The sequence below is a fragment of the Nasonia vitripennis genome, assembly GCF_009193385.2.
Source record: "Nasonia vitripennis strain AsymCx chromosome 4 unlocalized genomic scaffold, Nvit_psr_1.1 chr4_random0007, whole genome shotgun sequence".
NCBI classification, from domain to species: domain Eukaryota; kingdom Metazoa; phylum Arthropoda; class Insecta; order Hymenoptera; family Pteromalidae; genus Nasonia; species Nasonia vitripennis.
Genome location: NW_022279643.1, coordinates 2,726,413 through 2,742,679, shown reverse-complemented (window position 1 = coordinate 2,742,679; position 16,267 = coordinate 2,726,413). Strand labels below are relative to the sequence as shown.

Sequence of the window (16,267 nt, the reverse complement as noted above, 5' to 3'; positions counted from 1 at the left end):
TACTTGTTCGCGATAAACAGGGTGGCATCACCGGGATGCAAGTACTGCGGTGACAAACGGGATGACGTGAGAAACATGTTTTTTGACTGCCCTTGTTAGGCCGAAAAGCGTTGAGTACTAGACCTGACGATAGGGGCTTTCACGCCCGAGACTGTAGTTGAAACGATGCTTGACAGCAAGCAGAATCGAGATGAGATAACGGCGTACGTGGAGACTGTTCTAAGCGAGAAAAACAATTACGGTTGTTTACAAGACTAGTTGACAGCTAGAATAGCTTAAGACAGGCACCCCCCGAAAGAATGCAAAAGCGGCTACCCGGGGTTCTCGCAGCACCATGAGAGGTGGAGTTTTAGTGAGTATGCCTGGTGTTGTCCCATGCCAAGAGAGTCTCATACACGGGAAGCCTCACCAGACAAAAAAAAATTATAGATTCTAAGATCAAATGTGACTGAAATCTAGTTGAAAATAATTAAAATAACCCAAAAAAATTATGGGACGTTATAAATACTAAAATTGGTAAAAAAAGAAAATCTCATGATAACATAAACCATAGAATGATTGACAACATTAAGATTACTTACAAAGTGTTAATAGCCAAATACATGAATAAATTCTTTTGCAAAATTGGAAATAATCGATGTGCTAGTATTACCAAACCAACAAGTGGTGTTCTAAAAATTCCAGATTTAATACCTAAGTAAATTTTTCTTAAGACTATGAACATGATAAAAATTACTAATAAAATTAATACTGAAACAATTACAATTATACGTACTTTCATAGTAAAACCTTTGACCCATATTTATAATATGTGTATCGAACAAGCGATTTGGCCGGACACACTTAAGAAAGCCAAAGTTTGTCCAGTACACAAATCAGGTGCAAAGAACAACATTAGAATGATCGACCAATCTCTATTGTACAAAATTTTGCAATATTTTTGAGAAAATTATTTATGATAGAATATACGATTTGTGGATAAACACAACATAATTTCCAAACACTAATTTGGTTTTATGAGAAAGACCAGCACAAAAAATGTACTTACTAATTTGATGAATATATTATAAATAATGTGGATTGATGTATACCAACAATTGTGACTTTTTTAGGCCGAGTGAAGTCTTTTGATGCGGTTGATCACCAAATATTGTTAAAAAATTGTACCATTGTCGTGTTACAATAAACATTTCATAAGACTATTTGATATGAAAGAATAACATCTAGATAATGAATTAAAATTATACTTTACCTGAAGTGGTTCAGATCCATCATTATAATGACAATAAAGTTCTCGTGTTTCACTGTCTATAACTAGCCATTTACCCGAAACGCATCCAACAACCATTACTGTGCCATTAGGCGAAAAACATACACTTTGTGCTTGTTCCTACAATAAAAGAAGTTTTTTACCAACATTAATTTTCAACATTATACGACAAGAGAAAAGAATAGTGTATTGTGTACCAAGGGCGTAAAGTGGGCTTTTTTTAGGCCGAGTACTGCAACCACACGAAGCCAAAAGCCCGCTTAGCCCTTAATGCACACCATTTTTTTTTTTTTTTTATAACGCATGTACTGATTTTTGCGTTTACACACACGCACGCACACATATGTACATTGTAACGAGGTACAAAATCGGGTAGATTCGCGCATCGTTGAAACGCAACGTTGAAAACAAGCGTATAAGTCGCGGTCCGTCGGACAGACAGATAGCTTCCGGCCAAAGGTGAGAACGCGTCAGCTCTCGGGTGTGAGACTGGCCGAATCGAGCGACGAGAGATAACGTGCGAGAGAGAGAGTGTGTGTGTGTGATCGCGAGAAGAAGACGTCCCTGCCAACTCCTGTTTCCATAGGGTAAGACGACGTGGCCTGTCGATCAGCGGCCGAACTCCTGCGAGTGAGCCAGCAACAACACCGGCGCAGAGTGTGTGTGTGAGTGTGTGGTATGCGCCTACCGAAAACGGCGACTGCGAGTAAATAGGGCTGAGTCCTTTTGTCTGTATCGCGTCAGAAGTAGCAGCGGCTACAGCTTTGCGACTTGGTGCAGCGGCACCGAGTAGCGGCCTTCTCGTTCGCGCGCGTATGCTTCGCGAGATACTCTCCACGCCGAGTTGACATTGACGTGACTCGCAGGCAAGCGTGTGTGTGTGAGTAAAACGCGACAACCGCGATACAACACGCGCAAGAATCGTACTCGTGTACAGATTCGACTACAACTCACAGGGAATATTGCAACTTTCGCGTCAAATAAATTCTATTTTTTTCGGGTTTGCGCGAAAGTAAAAATTGAGTAAGTATGGACCACGCTTCGTCGAGCAAGTCGAGCGAAGGCGCAAGGGTGACCGGAAACCCACGGTCCAGAAAAGCTACTTGCCCAATGAAAAGCGGAAGAAAATTATAATTTAAAATGTAACATTTACAAAAATTGGTACATATTTTTTAACTTAATGACTGAATCTTATTGTAATTTTTATCTGTAACGGTTTAACTTTCCCCAAGAGACTGGGTAGTCAGTCAGTTCCAGGATCTGGATAGGGGGAAGGAGCAAAAAAGAGTCTGTCTTTATATTCTCAACTATAACAAAATATATTTCTTAGTTAAACAATAGCATTTGGAATCAGTTGTTAAATCCCGGCTGAAACAGAAATCAATTATGCGTCTTGTTAAAAATACTTCGCCTTTACAAGTGGAATTGTTTAAACAAACGAGGTTGACAATTTACAAGAATATATACGCGATTTCATTACAAGAATGATTTGGTGTACGCGGCTGCGGTGTATCGGTTCGGTGGCGGTATGACGGGTCGGTGGCGGATTTTGAGGTTAAGAATTCATTCGGTACGGTGGAGTCGTGTGCGCACGGCTACGCCGATCCGAATGTGTCGTGTAACAACGATTCCGACCGCTCCGTGTGCGCGCAGTAATGGCCGGGATAGTGTCACGGTGTTTTGAGGTTATCCCTCGGATTTCTGAAGTCATGAGCGCACGGCTTCACAAATCATCTTCGCTCGTCTCGTTCTTCTCTTTATACTGTGTGCACACAGAATTAAAGCGAGTCGTGAGATGTTGGCGTACGGCTGGCTTTGTTGGTTAGGAATTTACCTTTGTTTCGCCAGGACGTGAGCGCACGACCGGGCGAATCGCCGGCGGAACTATTGTTACTCCCTCAACCCTGTGGGCTCACAGTGGCAGAGAGAGGCAGCAATGTGTCGGAATGTAAGTTAGGATTTTACGGTGGCACCGGGTGTTGCGAACGTGTGCTCACGTAGACGAGGCTCGGTGTCGTTCGGATGTTCCGGGTTGCCTCGTGTGCTCACAATGGCAATTCGGAGTTTCGGGTTTCGGTTCATCTACCAAATCGTCACGTAGGCTCACGAGACGATTTCGTCGGCGTAGGCCTATCTCTCGCTGTTCCTCGTAGTAACGTGTGCGCACGATACTACCCGGAGTGGAGCTCGAGTAGAACTGCCCGTTGCGCCGCGCGATCCGCCTTATAAAGTATTATTATACTTGAGCCGCCGAAAACCCGGGCCCACTAAAACAAAGTCGCTTTTCCGAGGACTACCGAAGGGACTCGAAGCAGTGCGCGCTCCTCTATATCTATAGCTATAAGCGCAGTCATGTACCCGCGCGAACGCCTCCCACCACTCAACTCTCTGGCCTGGCAGTCACAGATCTTAGCCCTTTAGCTTTTCTACACTGAAAGTGACCTTCAAAATCCGTGGAGTAAAACTCCCTACTGAGGTCGTAGCAGTCTAGGAATGATTATAAAACCACTCCTAACCGTACTGGCCTGTCGCCACGAATCGCCTTGTCGATTCGCGTATGTGAGAATCGAATAGCGTAGAAACGTTTGCTAAACTAATTAATACTAGGCAAAATAAATATTAATAAAAATAAATACGTCGCACTGCTCTTATCCCTAGTAGCCCTTGGTTAGTCCGGAACACACATATATATATATATATATATATATATGTGTGTGTGTGTGTGTGTGTGTGTGTGTATGTAGACGTTAATTTTTAAAAACTTTTTTGCGCCCGCTTTCCTCCAGCCGGTCAAAAAAAGTTCACTTTAAGCCCCCTTTTTAGGTCAAAAAAACGTGCATGTGTTACAAAAAGATCTTTTTAATGCATAAAAGTTGGATAGGTGAATATGTATTTGAACAATGCGCAACGCAGTTTAAAATTTTAATAGTTAACCTTAGTAAAAAAATAAAATACAAAAATGTCAAAATTGTATAAATTTAAAAAAGTTACAAGTTTACATGCTTTATTGCCTAAGTAATAAGGCTGAAAAATTGTTAGTGCATTCAGAATAAACAATTATTTGTTTTCAAAAATAAAAGAGGCCTATTTATGTCTGATTTACAAAACATTTTTATGTAACAAATATACGTTTATTAAGTTATTTAAAACATTAAAAATTTTAATAAATAATTGTTTTAAAAATTTTAATAAATAATTGTTTTAAAAATTTTAATAAATAATTGTTTTAAAAATTTTAATAAATAATTGTTTTTATTAAAAATGATAGTAATCAACTAACCCCAATATCTTTACTCCATACGACTGTATGACTAAGACTGTCCCACATTTGTAGCAAACGATCATGTCCAGCTGTAGAGAACTGGGGTAGAATAGGATGTGATGCGAGCCCCCAGACTTCTTCTGCGTGCCCCAGCATAGCTGGATTAAAACCTGTATCTAAATTACCCAAAAGTATACAATTTCTGGTTGTGCCCACCAAGAACTGATTTTTTTTGCCCTCGATCACTGTCCTGATTCCACCAAAATGTTCTTCAATCTATTATTAAAGAAAAATAATAATCTTTGGTTAGTATGAATTAAAAAATTATGTTTGTATTGTAATAATAATATGTAAGGTATTGTTATAGGCGGACGCCATTGCTCTAATAAGAAGTGTTAATAATTTATAAGAAAGGCTATGAGAATTTTAGTTTTCTGTAGTATATACGCGATTCTTCTTTTCTGCTTCGTCCTGGAGTAAGCTTTGTAATAGTAAAATTTTCGTTTTCGCTATAACTTTATAGTAACGTATTTGGAAGTGTTTGGAGTTCAAATTATGTGTTTCTAGAAAATGCCCGTGCGGATGGCTGTGCGTGTATTAAGGGGATGTCGTCGCTAAAGCTTCGCAAATTCGCCATGGGGTATTTTGTATTTCCAAACTTATAGAAAAACAAAAAGTCCGATTAAAATTTTCTCCAGAAGAACAATTTATTAAACTTAAAACTACTGCGCGACTTACTCGGTTTTTTATTGCGAGCTTTATTTAAAAAGTTATATGTAAAATTAGATTTCAAGGTCGGCGCTGTAATCGCGCGTATACGCGTAAACATCTGTTTGTATTTCCAAGATTTTAGAAAAGCTAAACGTCCGATCTAAATTTCCCTTAGTAGAATGATTTATTAAACCTAACACTAGAGCGCTACAAGCTTGGTTTTTCATTACAAGGTTTATTTAAAAAGTTATACGTAATAGAAAAACAGTGTTTTTAGCGACGACGTCCCCTTAAGGTGTCTCAAAATATAATAGTTTTAAAGCGAAAAATTATCGATATTGTCTCATATTCTTATGTGCTAGTAGAATCGCCTCTACTTTGTTTGAGAGCAATAACAACTTTTCTAGTCTCTGTAAGCTTGCAAAGTTTTTAAATGGGAAACCTATATAAAAACATCGCTAAAAGCGAAACGCTTTGCTTTTCACATAAGGCACTCGCTAATATTTAAAGGTTCACTTATAAACACACATACACACATACATACACAAAGTAAGCAGACATTATTATTATTATAAATAATAGTAGGCATCGACGCGTTTTTTCGGTTCTCCGGTCCTTAGAGGTACCACATTTTCTTTTATCTAGAATGACCTCTATTGCAACTTTTATCTCATTTGAACCAATTATACAGTTACATTTCTTGTGCAAAGACATCGTCTTATGGGTAACTCTTTCAGATCAATCTCACCGATTTCCGGAACAAACAGCGCCGTTCTACTAAAATCCATAAAGCCGACATATGTACAGCAAGTTTGTAGCACAAAAGGTTTAAACTTGATACTATATTACGTAATATCTATTCTAATATTAAATTGAAATTAATATTCAAACCGCGTTTTCTATTCTTATATCGATTTTATATTGATATTATATTGATTTCATATTATTTTATATTGATTTTATATTGATTTTATGTTGATATTGAAACCGCGTTTTCGCTTTTTCATAGTACTATCCACTGATAATGTCAGCACTTTATGCACCTTTCCACTTACACAGACTGGGCTACAAATCCGCTCTTCTGGCATTTCATACATAATCCTGCGCATGCGTAGACTATTCTTTTAAAATTACCGATTCATCGACCTTTCCGCTTCGAAGTGCTAAGACAGACTGAGCAATAAATCCGCTCTTTTGGCTATTTGAACACAATTTCGCGCATGCTCGGATCATTGTTTGTTTCAAAATTACTCAATCTATTGAACTTTCCGCTTCGAAGCCCGAAGACAAACTGAGCAATATATTCGCTCTTCTGGCATTTTATACACAATCTCGTGCATACGTAGACAATATATATAAATTTTCCAATATACTCATTTTTAAAATAAGCAACAAAAAATTATAAAACATTATTTAATCCTTTCAGCGTTAGCCACATAAACATATTTTTTGTATCTTTTATTGTTTTTGACAATGCATCTATAAAAAAGCTTTTTTGAGTTTTTTTATTGTTTTATATCAGTCTTTATCGCTGTATTTATAAAAATGCTGCAGCCAATTTTACATTGTTTTATAATAGTTTCTAGCGCTCCATTTACAAAAATGCTGCAGCAGATTTTTCAAATATTTTATAATAGTTTGCAGCGCTGCATTTATAAAAATGCTGCAGCCGATTTTCCGGCACCCAACGTAGGGATTTTGTAAACGGGTCGTGTTTAACTGTTTGTAACGGGGCAACTTGGCTTGTGAACGGCAACCGCGAAGGTGCCGCCGTGTCACCGAGCGGTTTCTATCAACGATAAACTAATGCGCCACGGGTCTTCCTCGATGATGCTGGAGTCATCGACGGACGTTAGCCGTCAGTGCAATGACGACTCCGGTCAATGGAGCCAGATTGCCCGCGAATACAAAATGCACGGCAAGTGAAGCTCGCCGCGCTTTCTCCACGTCCAGAGTTTCTTGACCTCGAATGGCGACGACGATGCCGTGGCTCTTTGCCGGTCTAACCCTGTCCAGATCGTGAGCGGGAGATATGAAGGACGTGGTTCGAACGTTTACAACACGAAGAGTTTATGTAATGTAAGATAAGTTGTGTATTAATGTCAAAGATTATTACAAGTAATCACGCGCGGCACGCGAGAGGACTGAGTTCGATAGACGAGCCGAGTGTTTGGTTGCACGAACCTCGGCTTCGTCCTATGTAAGTTCACGTCGGTATAATTCAAGAAGTGTCGGTTGAGACCTACGGGGTTCGCTGTACGCGCTGGGCATGACCTCGGGCGTGCAAGGTCAAACGACTGTCTCTGGACGATAGATGGCGAAGAGGCGTCCCTCCTAGCCAGGCTGCACAGCTCCGTGGATGCTACAGGGCGGGTGCTGCTCAGTATCGCGTTTACGCAATTGATGAGGACGTAGGTTGAGGTGGCCTCAGCTGTCGTGGATGCTTGTTGCGACGATGATCACTCCCGGGTACAATAATATCGGTTGCGCGCACGTGTGGTAATAGGTCGCTAGCCCGAATTAGTCTAACTTCGCGCGCGCCTCTCCGCACGACTTGGCAGCATTGCACTCGGATGCCAAGCCAACATCGTGCGACCAAACGAGCGTCCGCGATACGAATTCGCGGCTGTTCGTTACACCCTCCTTCCAGACGTTGCGTGGCTCGCGGAGCCATTCTGTATCACCGTTGCGCAATCATGCGAAAAATGTCATGTTAGTGTAAAAACCGTACTTGGTATAAGGACGGGCTGCGTGAGTTAACGAATAATTATTTAAATTAAGAGAAACTAGCCTTCGGCTCGAGAGCCTTCTATTACTACAGATACACGCAGACTGTAAGAATAGAGTATGTCCCACGCTACTCGTCTGCGCGGACGCGAAAATGTGCGCGGACGGTATTCTGTCCACGACTGTTTTTGGCGGACGTAGGAGTGTCCGCTGTTACTTACGGTCGTTGCAGGCAAATTGCTTGTGACACTTCTGTGTCCTGTGGACTTATGTCCGCTTAACTCACCTCGTGTGTGGACACCGATGGTCGAGAGTATCGTACTCTTACCTGTACGTCGTGACTGTATAGCTGATTTGAATTTATTTGTACCAATTGAGGTTTGATTATTATTAACAATTTAATACACAAGGTTTTCAATGATATTGATTGTTTTGTTTTTATTGGCCTTAAGCGCTTCACAGACATTCAGAATACAGAGTTGACTCAGTTTTGATGTTGTATTATTAGATTCGCAAGTTGTGGTTTTACGGTAGTTTATTAACAAGTTTAGTCTAATTTCTTAACTGTATCTAATATTGATCTTAGCAACTTACAATTATTATAGACCTGCGCACTTCAGATGGTTCTAAACACCCTTTCGTGGCAGATTGTTACGATCTACAAGCGTTCACGTGGCAATATATAAAGATGATCAACTGTTCTTGCTAACGCCGGAGATTCCACTCGACCATCCTTAGCTTGTACTTATCTCTGTGGCACGGATCTGTATTCAAAGGGCTCTCCGGTGTATTCTATGCCAAGGGACGGATTTAGCACGCTCCCAAAGTGTTGGACGGATTTAGCACGCTCCAAACACTAACACTAACAAATACCGCCGCTTCACCTTAGAATCAGTCGTAACCGCCAGGGAATAAGTCACTACGCAAAAAGGCACTGCGTAGATCGGCTCCGGGGTTTTTAAAGCCTCGGTGCCGATGTAAGCAGTTATGAAATTGAGATAAAGAAGATCGCGGTAGACCAATCAGCACTTGCCACACTAAGGATTGGCGCGTACGCTTTGCAGTCGTGGTTCGCCCGTGAGGAGTGCTGTCACAGAAGTCAGAGCACTCGCTCCGATTTTCGGCAGATGCAGTAAACATCGTCTGTATGAGTGCACGAATGCAGTCGCACAGGCGATATATATATATATATATATATATATATATATATATATATATATATATATAAAGAGTATAAACGTGGGACATTACACTAGGATGCTGTGGGATAGGGAGATCTGGCAAGAAATCAAGAGTACACGGGTCGTAGGGGACACAAGGTACTATTTATTTCCCTCCAACTTTTTTCTTCTACACCTCTTTTCCTCCCCTACTGATTCTTTCTATCTCGTGGAATCTCCGCCAGGATCTTATTGTGCATTGCACGCTCCGGGCACTGGTGGGATCTCTTTACCCCCGGGTGGCCGAACACGAAGCATCGTGGCTCTTCTTCTTTCTTTTTCTTCAAATATTTAGCGTGCTGCTGTTCTTTGACGCGCCCTGGCGAGACGAGCCTGTGCCCATCAACCCACCAGTTGTTCGCGGTGCGCCTCCTCCTCCAGGAGCTTGCGCGCCTTGCGCAACTCAGTGAGGCGTTTTGCCGGGCACCAGCCACCAGCTTTTTGGGCTGCTTTTCACGATGCATGACTTCCGTCTCGGTAGTCGGACAGGAATGCTTGCTCGCTGCAGCGAAACGCCGCATACGGCTATCGCCGGTTTTCCTGCGCGGGTCGTCTTCTTCGGCCATGTTCTATTGATGTGTAGCTGCTGTTAGGGAAAGAAGAAAGAAAATGCGATAGTTATGATGATAGGCATGATATGAAAGATTATTATGACGACGCAGTCCGCGGGACGCGACGCCCCACTCGCGTCGTCCAAGGTGACAACGCTGTCGGTTTGGGCTGTTTCGCTTAACTCGCCTTAGTCGAGCCCTTGGGTCAGCCGGGGTTACGCTTTCTTGTCTGCGGATTCGCCGTCGATGCGCTCACCGTTACAATTTTTTTATGACGCCCGCACGGGCGACAAGAGGGTTTCGGGGTCGCTCTGTTTGAGTTTTCGTAATTTATTTTTGCCGCCGCGGATGCTGACATGCATTTGCCGAGCCGCCGCTCGCGCTTCCCTCCCGCCGCTGCGTCCGTCGGCTCGGGCTCGGGCTCGAGTTCACAGGCTTCTGGCGGGTCGCTCATCGCCTTCGCTTTGCCATCGTCCCCTGGCGATCGAGCATCATCGCTGCCCTCCTCTTCGGCGTCTTCATCGTAAAAGATTTTCATCTCTTCGGCTGGTACAAGTTTTTCGACTTTCCCCTCTTTATCGGTCAGCTCAAACGTATTTGAGCCGACTTGAGCCGTAATAGTATACAGTCCTAAGTATGGAAAGGCTAACTGCGCCATGATGCCTTCCGCTGCGGACGACAGTACATGTCTCCTCTTGTCCACGAAGTCGCCGACCTTGAAAGTTGGCGCTCGTCGACAGGCATCAAACAGTGCTGCGTGGCGATCTTGCGATTTGCTGGACAGAGCTTTTGCGCGATCGTGTAGTGCAATGAATGCAGTGCTGCCCTGCTAAAAATCATCGATTGAAAAGAATTAAAGTCGATTGCAATTGAACCGATTTCAAGACTCGATCTTGATATCAATTTTCACAATTCATCGCGATTGTTTCCATGTTAAAATCAATTGGAATTGATTTTTTAACAGGCTTGAATCGAACATGGCTCTAGCCCAAATGACAGAAACGGAAAGAATGGCAGTGTTGCAATTCGTATTCACGGGAGTAGCCGAATTGCAATATCCGAGCATGCACGCGACGGGCGCAGTTAGCGAAAATTTCGCCGCAGCAACTAATCCGATATCCAGTAAATTCACGATCGTTACATTACCCAACAGGCAACAATTCCAAATCCCGACTGGAATATCGAATTTTTGGGCAAAATTGGACAGAGCAGAAAAAGAAAACACTCTGATACATGAATTAATCGATCAGAAGACTACATGTTTTCAGGTAGTACAAGTAGCACACCGCAAAACCGTTATCGACCGCTTAACGACACACTTACTCACACATACGCACAGTCAACACACAAACTCACGCGCAATGAGATGATGATCAAGGCGGCAGGAGCCACACGAGAAGCATAAAGGTAGGTACATAGAAAGAGAATATAACAACATGCGTTGAATATAAGGATCTAGACGAACTATTGTGGGAAATGGACACTACGGGTAAAACAGCAATCTGGGCATAAGGAAACGTTGCTTTCTGTGAAAAAATGAAGATCCGTAAAAAAGGATTTATACGGGCTAAGGTAGCAGGTGTCACTGTTTACAGCTGCTGCGCTTCACCTAACGCTCCAATCGAGCAGTTCAAACAACTGCGAGATCGGCTCATACAAGACGCAGTAGGGAGGAAACCAATACTGATTGCAGGCGACTTCAATACGTGGGCTGTGGAGTGGGGCAGCATAAAGACTAACCACAGAGGACGAGTACTCCTGAAAGCAATTGCTCTCCTGGATTTGATCCTAGTTAACCAAGGATGCACCCACACATTTAGAAGAGGAGACACAGGGTCTATTGTCGACCTGGCGTTTGTTAGTAGCAGCATTATTGGCTTAGTTGATTCATGGACAGTAAGTGAGCACTACACACATAGTGATCCTCAAGCCATAATAATAAAAGTAGAAATACCAAAAAGGGGACCCAGCGCGAGTACAACGACAAATAGAGTTAGTTGGAAAACGAAGGATTGTGATAAGGAGATGTTCCTGTTAGCACTAGAAGAAATGCAACTGTCTGGAACGGCCAACAGCAAGGCGGAGCAGGTGACGTTAAACATCACTTGAGCATGTAACGCTGCAATGCCACGAAGAGTAGCATACAGTAGACGACCACCAGTATACCTGTGGGACGAGGAGATTGCGAATGCATGTAGTAAGTGCTACTGGACCAGAAAACGAAAACAACGGGCGAGGAAGAAATACTATAAAACTGGTATAGGCCAGGAAATAGTAGATGTCCGCAGACAAGAAATGAAGGACGCTAAAAGGAGTCTTAAAAAGAAAATCCGCGAAAACAAACGACGGTGCCTTAAGGAATTGCTGTATGAGGTCGAACAAGACCCTTGGGGTCGACCATACAAAATAGTAATACAGAAGATTAAAGGGAGCTACGTCCCCCCTCCAAAATGCCCGAAGCTATTACACCAGATAGTGATCACGCTGTTCCCCAGGCAACTGGAAGAGCCAAGTGTCATCGAAAGAGGTTTAAATGAAAAGGCTATCCCACCGATCACGATTGAGGAACTAATAGCTGTCTGCAGAAGGGTAGGAAACAACAAGGCCCCAGGGCCGGTTGGCATTCCAAATATTGCGTTGAAGCATGCCATTCATGCTCATCCAGAGGTCTTCGTAGACTTGTACAATACATGTCTAGAAAAGAGAACATTTCCTCAGAAACTGGAAAAAACAGCGACTAGTGCTTCTGCTAAAAGGAAAGAAACCACCGGAGGAGTCTTTATCATACAGACTACTCTGCATGCTGGATACCCCAGGGAAGATTCTGGAACGCATTATCTGCGTCAGAATGGATCATTTTATAGAATGAAAAGGTGGATTAGCGGAACACCAATATGGCTTCAGAAAGAAGCGTTCAACCCTGGACGCAGTTAGTCTAGTGATTGACACTGCACAAACAGCGATAGAGGGGAAAAGATGGAAGGAAGAAAAAAAGAAGTATTGCGCCATAGTTACATTAGATGTCGAAAATGCATTCAATTCGGCCAGATGGAGTGAAATACACGAGACACTCCGGAAGCAGGATGTGCACTTATATATAAGAAGGATGATGTCCGACTACTTGGAGGACAGAATTCTATTATATGACACTGAGGACAGTACCAAGGCATATAAAGTTACAGGAGGCATTCCCCAAGTGTCAGTACTTGGCCCACCGACTTGGAACATCATGTATGACGGGGTACTAAAGCAACAATTACCTGAAGGAGCAACAGTCGTAGGATTCGCTGACGACATAGCAGTAGTAATAGTAGCAAAACATAAAGAAGAGTTGACAGACATAGCTGAAGAACCCGTATAACACACTAATGGCTAACAGAGACGGGACTGGAACTAGCTAGTCACAAAACAGAAGTTATCCTCATTTCCAGTAGGAAGAAAATGGAGACAATCATACTGACGGTGGATGAACATGATCGTTTCTCAACCAACTATCAAATACTTGGGCATCACGATCGATGCAAGACTAAGTTTTAAACAGCATCTGGAAATAGTCAGTGATAAAGCAGCAAAAGTTGGGGCTTCTCTATCACGATTGATGTCAAATGAAGGAGGGCCATCTAAGAAGCGAAGGTTACTCTTAGCCTGTGTAACCACATCGATTATGCTATACGGAGCCCCAATATGGGCAGATACGATACGAGTGAAATCGTATGCACGAAAGTTGACTACCGTATATAGACGAAGTGCACTAAGAGTGGCGTCCGCTTACCGTACGGTATCGGGCGATGCTGTCTGCATTATAGCAGGTATGCCACCTATTGACCTCTGAGGACGACTCACGCGGCCAAATTACCGCGCACCGAATCGGAGCACTCGAAAATCTTCAATCACTCGGACACGTGGTGAGAATTTGTTGCAGGAAAAAATATAACACTGAACTCAATGTATTTATTGGGTTTATGTTTAATCAAGCCTTTGTCAATCGGTAACAAAAATAATAACAATTTCAATTTTATCTGCACTCCGCAGCACTTTCACTCTTTCGGAAAAATAACTCAAACGGTCGTCTTTATAATAGCAAATACAGACAAAGGTGCGAATCGCGTGTCTATAATAGTCCGCGCCGCATAGGCCGACTTGATAAAGAAATGGCTCGGCGACCACGTGTAGCGCAATAGCCGCTAGCCCGACAATAATTGCCCGAGATATTGCTCGTATGAGCGCCGAAAAGCGAGAGAGCGAGCTCGCGCAGCGAATGCGTCGCGAAGCCGCCAAGACGCGCCGCCGGAGAACACAAGCGGGTGAGGAGAGAGCGAGAGAGGGATAGAAAGAAAGCTATGTAGCGCCAAGGGTACTGCGTAGTTGTACGCTTAGGAAAAGTACCTATGGAATTTTGTTTACGCGCTCTGGAATGTCGCGTAACTCTCTCGCTCCTCGCACCGCAACTTTGATTCCTGCGTCGCATTTCGGAGGTGAGAATGATCGACATTCGAGAATATTCAAACTTCTGGAATATTCTGTTTTGTCGAACACTCTCTAACTCTGCACAATCTCTTAGCGTTGGAAAAAAGGACGTATTTGAAGCTAGGAGACGATCGAGTGACAAAAGTCAGGAGGAGAACTGGGATGCCGCAAGAAATAAGACGATGGTTGAATGGCAAACAAGATAAGACGCTAGTGGCAAAGGACGATGGACTTATCGCCTCATACCAAGGATGGAAGACTGGATTGGAAGAAGAGATGGGGAAGTTAACTACAACCTCACGCAGTTTTTGACCGGGCACGGGTGTTTCCGGGCGTACTTGCATCGGTTCAAACTAGACGACTATCTGAACTGCCCAATATGCTCGGATGCAACAGAGGATGTTAAGCACGTCTTTTGCGAGTGCTCACAATATCATCAGATGCAAGAGGAACTTGAGAGTTATCTTCAGATCAGAGTAACTCCTAAGTCGATTATGACGGTCATGCTGACTTTGGAGGATGGATGGTTCGCTGTCAGCAACTATGCAGCAGACATTCTCAAGAAAGTCAGGAAAGACCAAGAAGACGAAAGAAGACAAAAGAAGACGAAGAGGCTGAGTACGTACGTGTGTATGTGTGAAGCAGAAAATGAAAGATGACTATAGTGATGACGACCATATCAAACAGAAGCGGGCAAAAGCCCCCCCCCCCCCCCCACGAAGCATTGCCTGGCGGTGGTACCGCAAGGTTTAGAGGCATAAAGGTTGGAGCTAGGCACCTTTACCAAGGGTCCATATAGGCAAAGAGGGGGTTCCTTTTTACGGCTGGGTGTTTTTTCACCTGGCCTGGAGGGGATGGGTTTCGTCGGTGGGAATCCGACACACGGCTGACATTGTGGATAGGGCTGTTTTAACGACCCAATAAACAAGGTCATGCTATGATCTTTCTAAGATTTTCCCTAATACCTCTTTCTCCAAGAAAGAAAAAAAAACACACCCACACACATACACACACACATCCATCCGCACGGACATTTTATAAAAACGCATGATTCGAACTCTTAACACCTCTAAATGCGTTTCTATGAAGATTTAGCGAAACTTAAAATTTTACTATTACAAAGCTTCCTCTAGGTCGAAGCAAAAGTTTATTTTGATCTATATAGCTTGTTTCATATTGCTATATTAGAATATAAGCCATACGGGCCCAGTGCTCAGCTTCGGCGGAGGTAATTTTGAGTTTCCAATAGTGAAAGTGTTTCTTATGATAAGAGCTTCAAGCATGCCAAGTTTGGTAATATGATAAACCTTGCAGTAGATGTTATATGATTTTAAACAAAATAAGTTTATTGCTGTATGTTATTTATGGGCTATAGGGTAATGTGCACAAGTTCTTTTTTGTTCACAAGTTCACAAATTCATAGCATTCTATGAGCGTACTGAAATATGACGTTTCATAGTTTTCGGTATCAAGGTGTAAAAAATATTAGAAGACGGCGTCTAGGTGTAAAGGGTGGCCGATGACGAGGCCTAAACCTAGCGCTCCATAAGTTTCCCGCAGTAGGGAGGAAACCAATACTGATTGCAGGCGACTTCAATACGTGGGCTGTGGAGTGGGGCAGCATAAAGACTAACCACAGAGGACGAGTACTCCTGAAAGCAATTGCTCTCCTGGATTTGATCCTAGTTAACCAAGGATGCACCCACACATTTAGAAGAGGAGACACAGGGTCTATTGTCGACCTGGCGTTTGTTAGTAGCAGCATTATTGGCTTAGTTGATTCATGGACAGTAAGTGAGCACTACACACATAGTGATCCTCAAGCCATAATAATAAAAGTAGAAATACCAAAAAGGGGACCCAGCGCGAGTACAACGACAAATAGAGTTAGTTGGAAAACGAAGGATTGTGATAAGGAGATGTTCCTGTTAGCACTAGAAGAAATGCAACTGTCTGGAACGGCCAACAGCAAGGCGGAGCAGGTGACGTTAAACATCACTTGAGCATGTAACGCTGCAATGCCACGAAGAGTAGCATACAGTAGACGACCACCAGTATA

The 16,267-nt window shown here is 42.9% G+C and overlaps 1 protein-coding gene across 15 annotated transcripts in view; it reads right to left on the bottom strand.

Annotated features, from left to right (window-relative positions):
• LOC100119385 (echinoderm microtubule-associated protein-like 2) overlaps positions 1-16,267 on the bottom strand; it is an 804,666-nt gene that overhangs the window by 245,262 nt on the left and 543,137 nt on the right. For 14 of the 15 annotated variants that reach the window (XM_031930031.2, XM_031930035.2, XM_031930037.2 and 11 more), the window contains 2 exons: positions 4,551-4,808; positions 1,253-1,390 (listed from right to left, as the gene is read on the bottom strand). In XM_031930031.2, coding sequence (XP_031785891.1) covers positions 1,253-1,390; positions 4,551-4,808 — 396 coding nt within the window. The remainder of the gene's footprint in view (positions 1-1,252; positions 1,391-4,550; positions 4,809-16,267) is intronic. The other variant, XM_031930040.2, reaches the window with a different exon arrangement.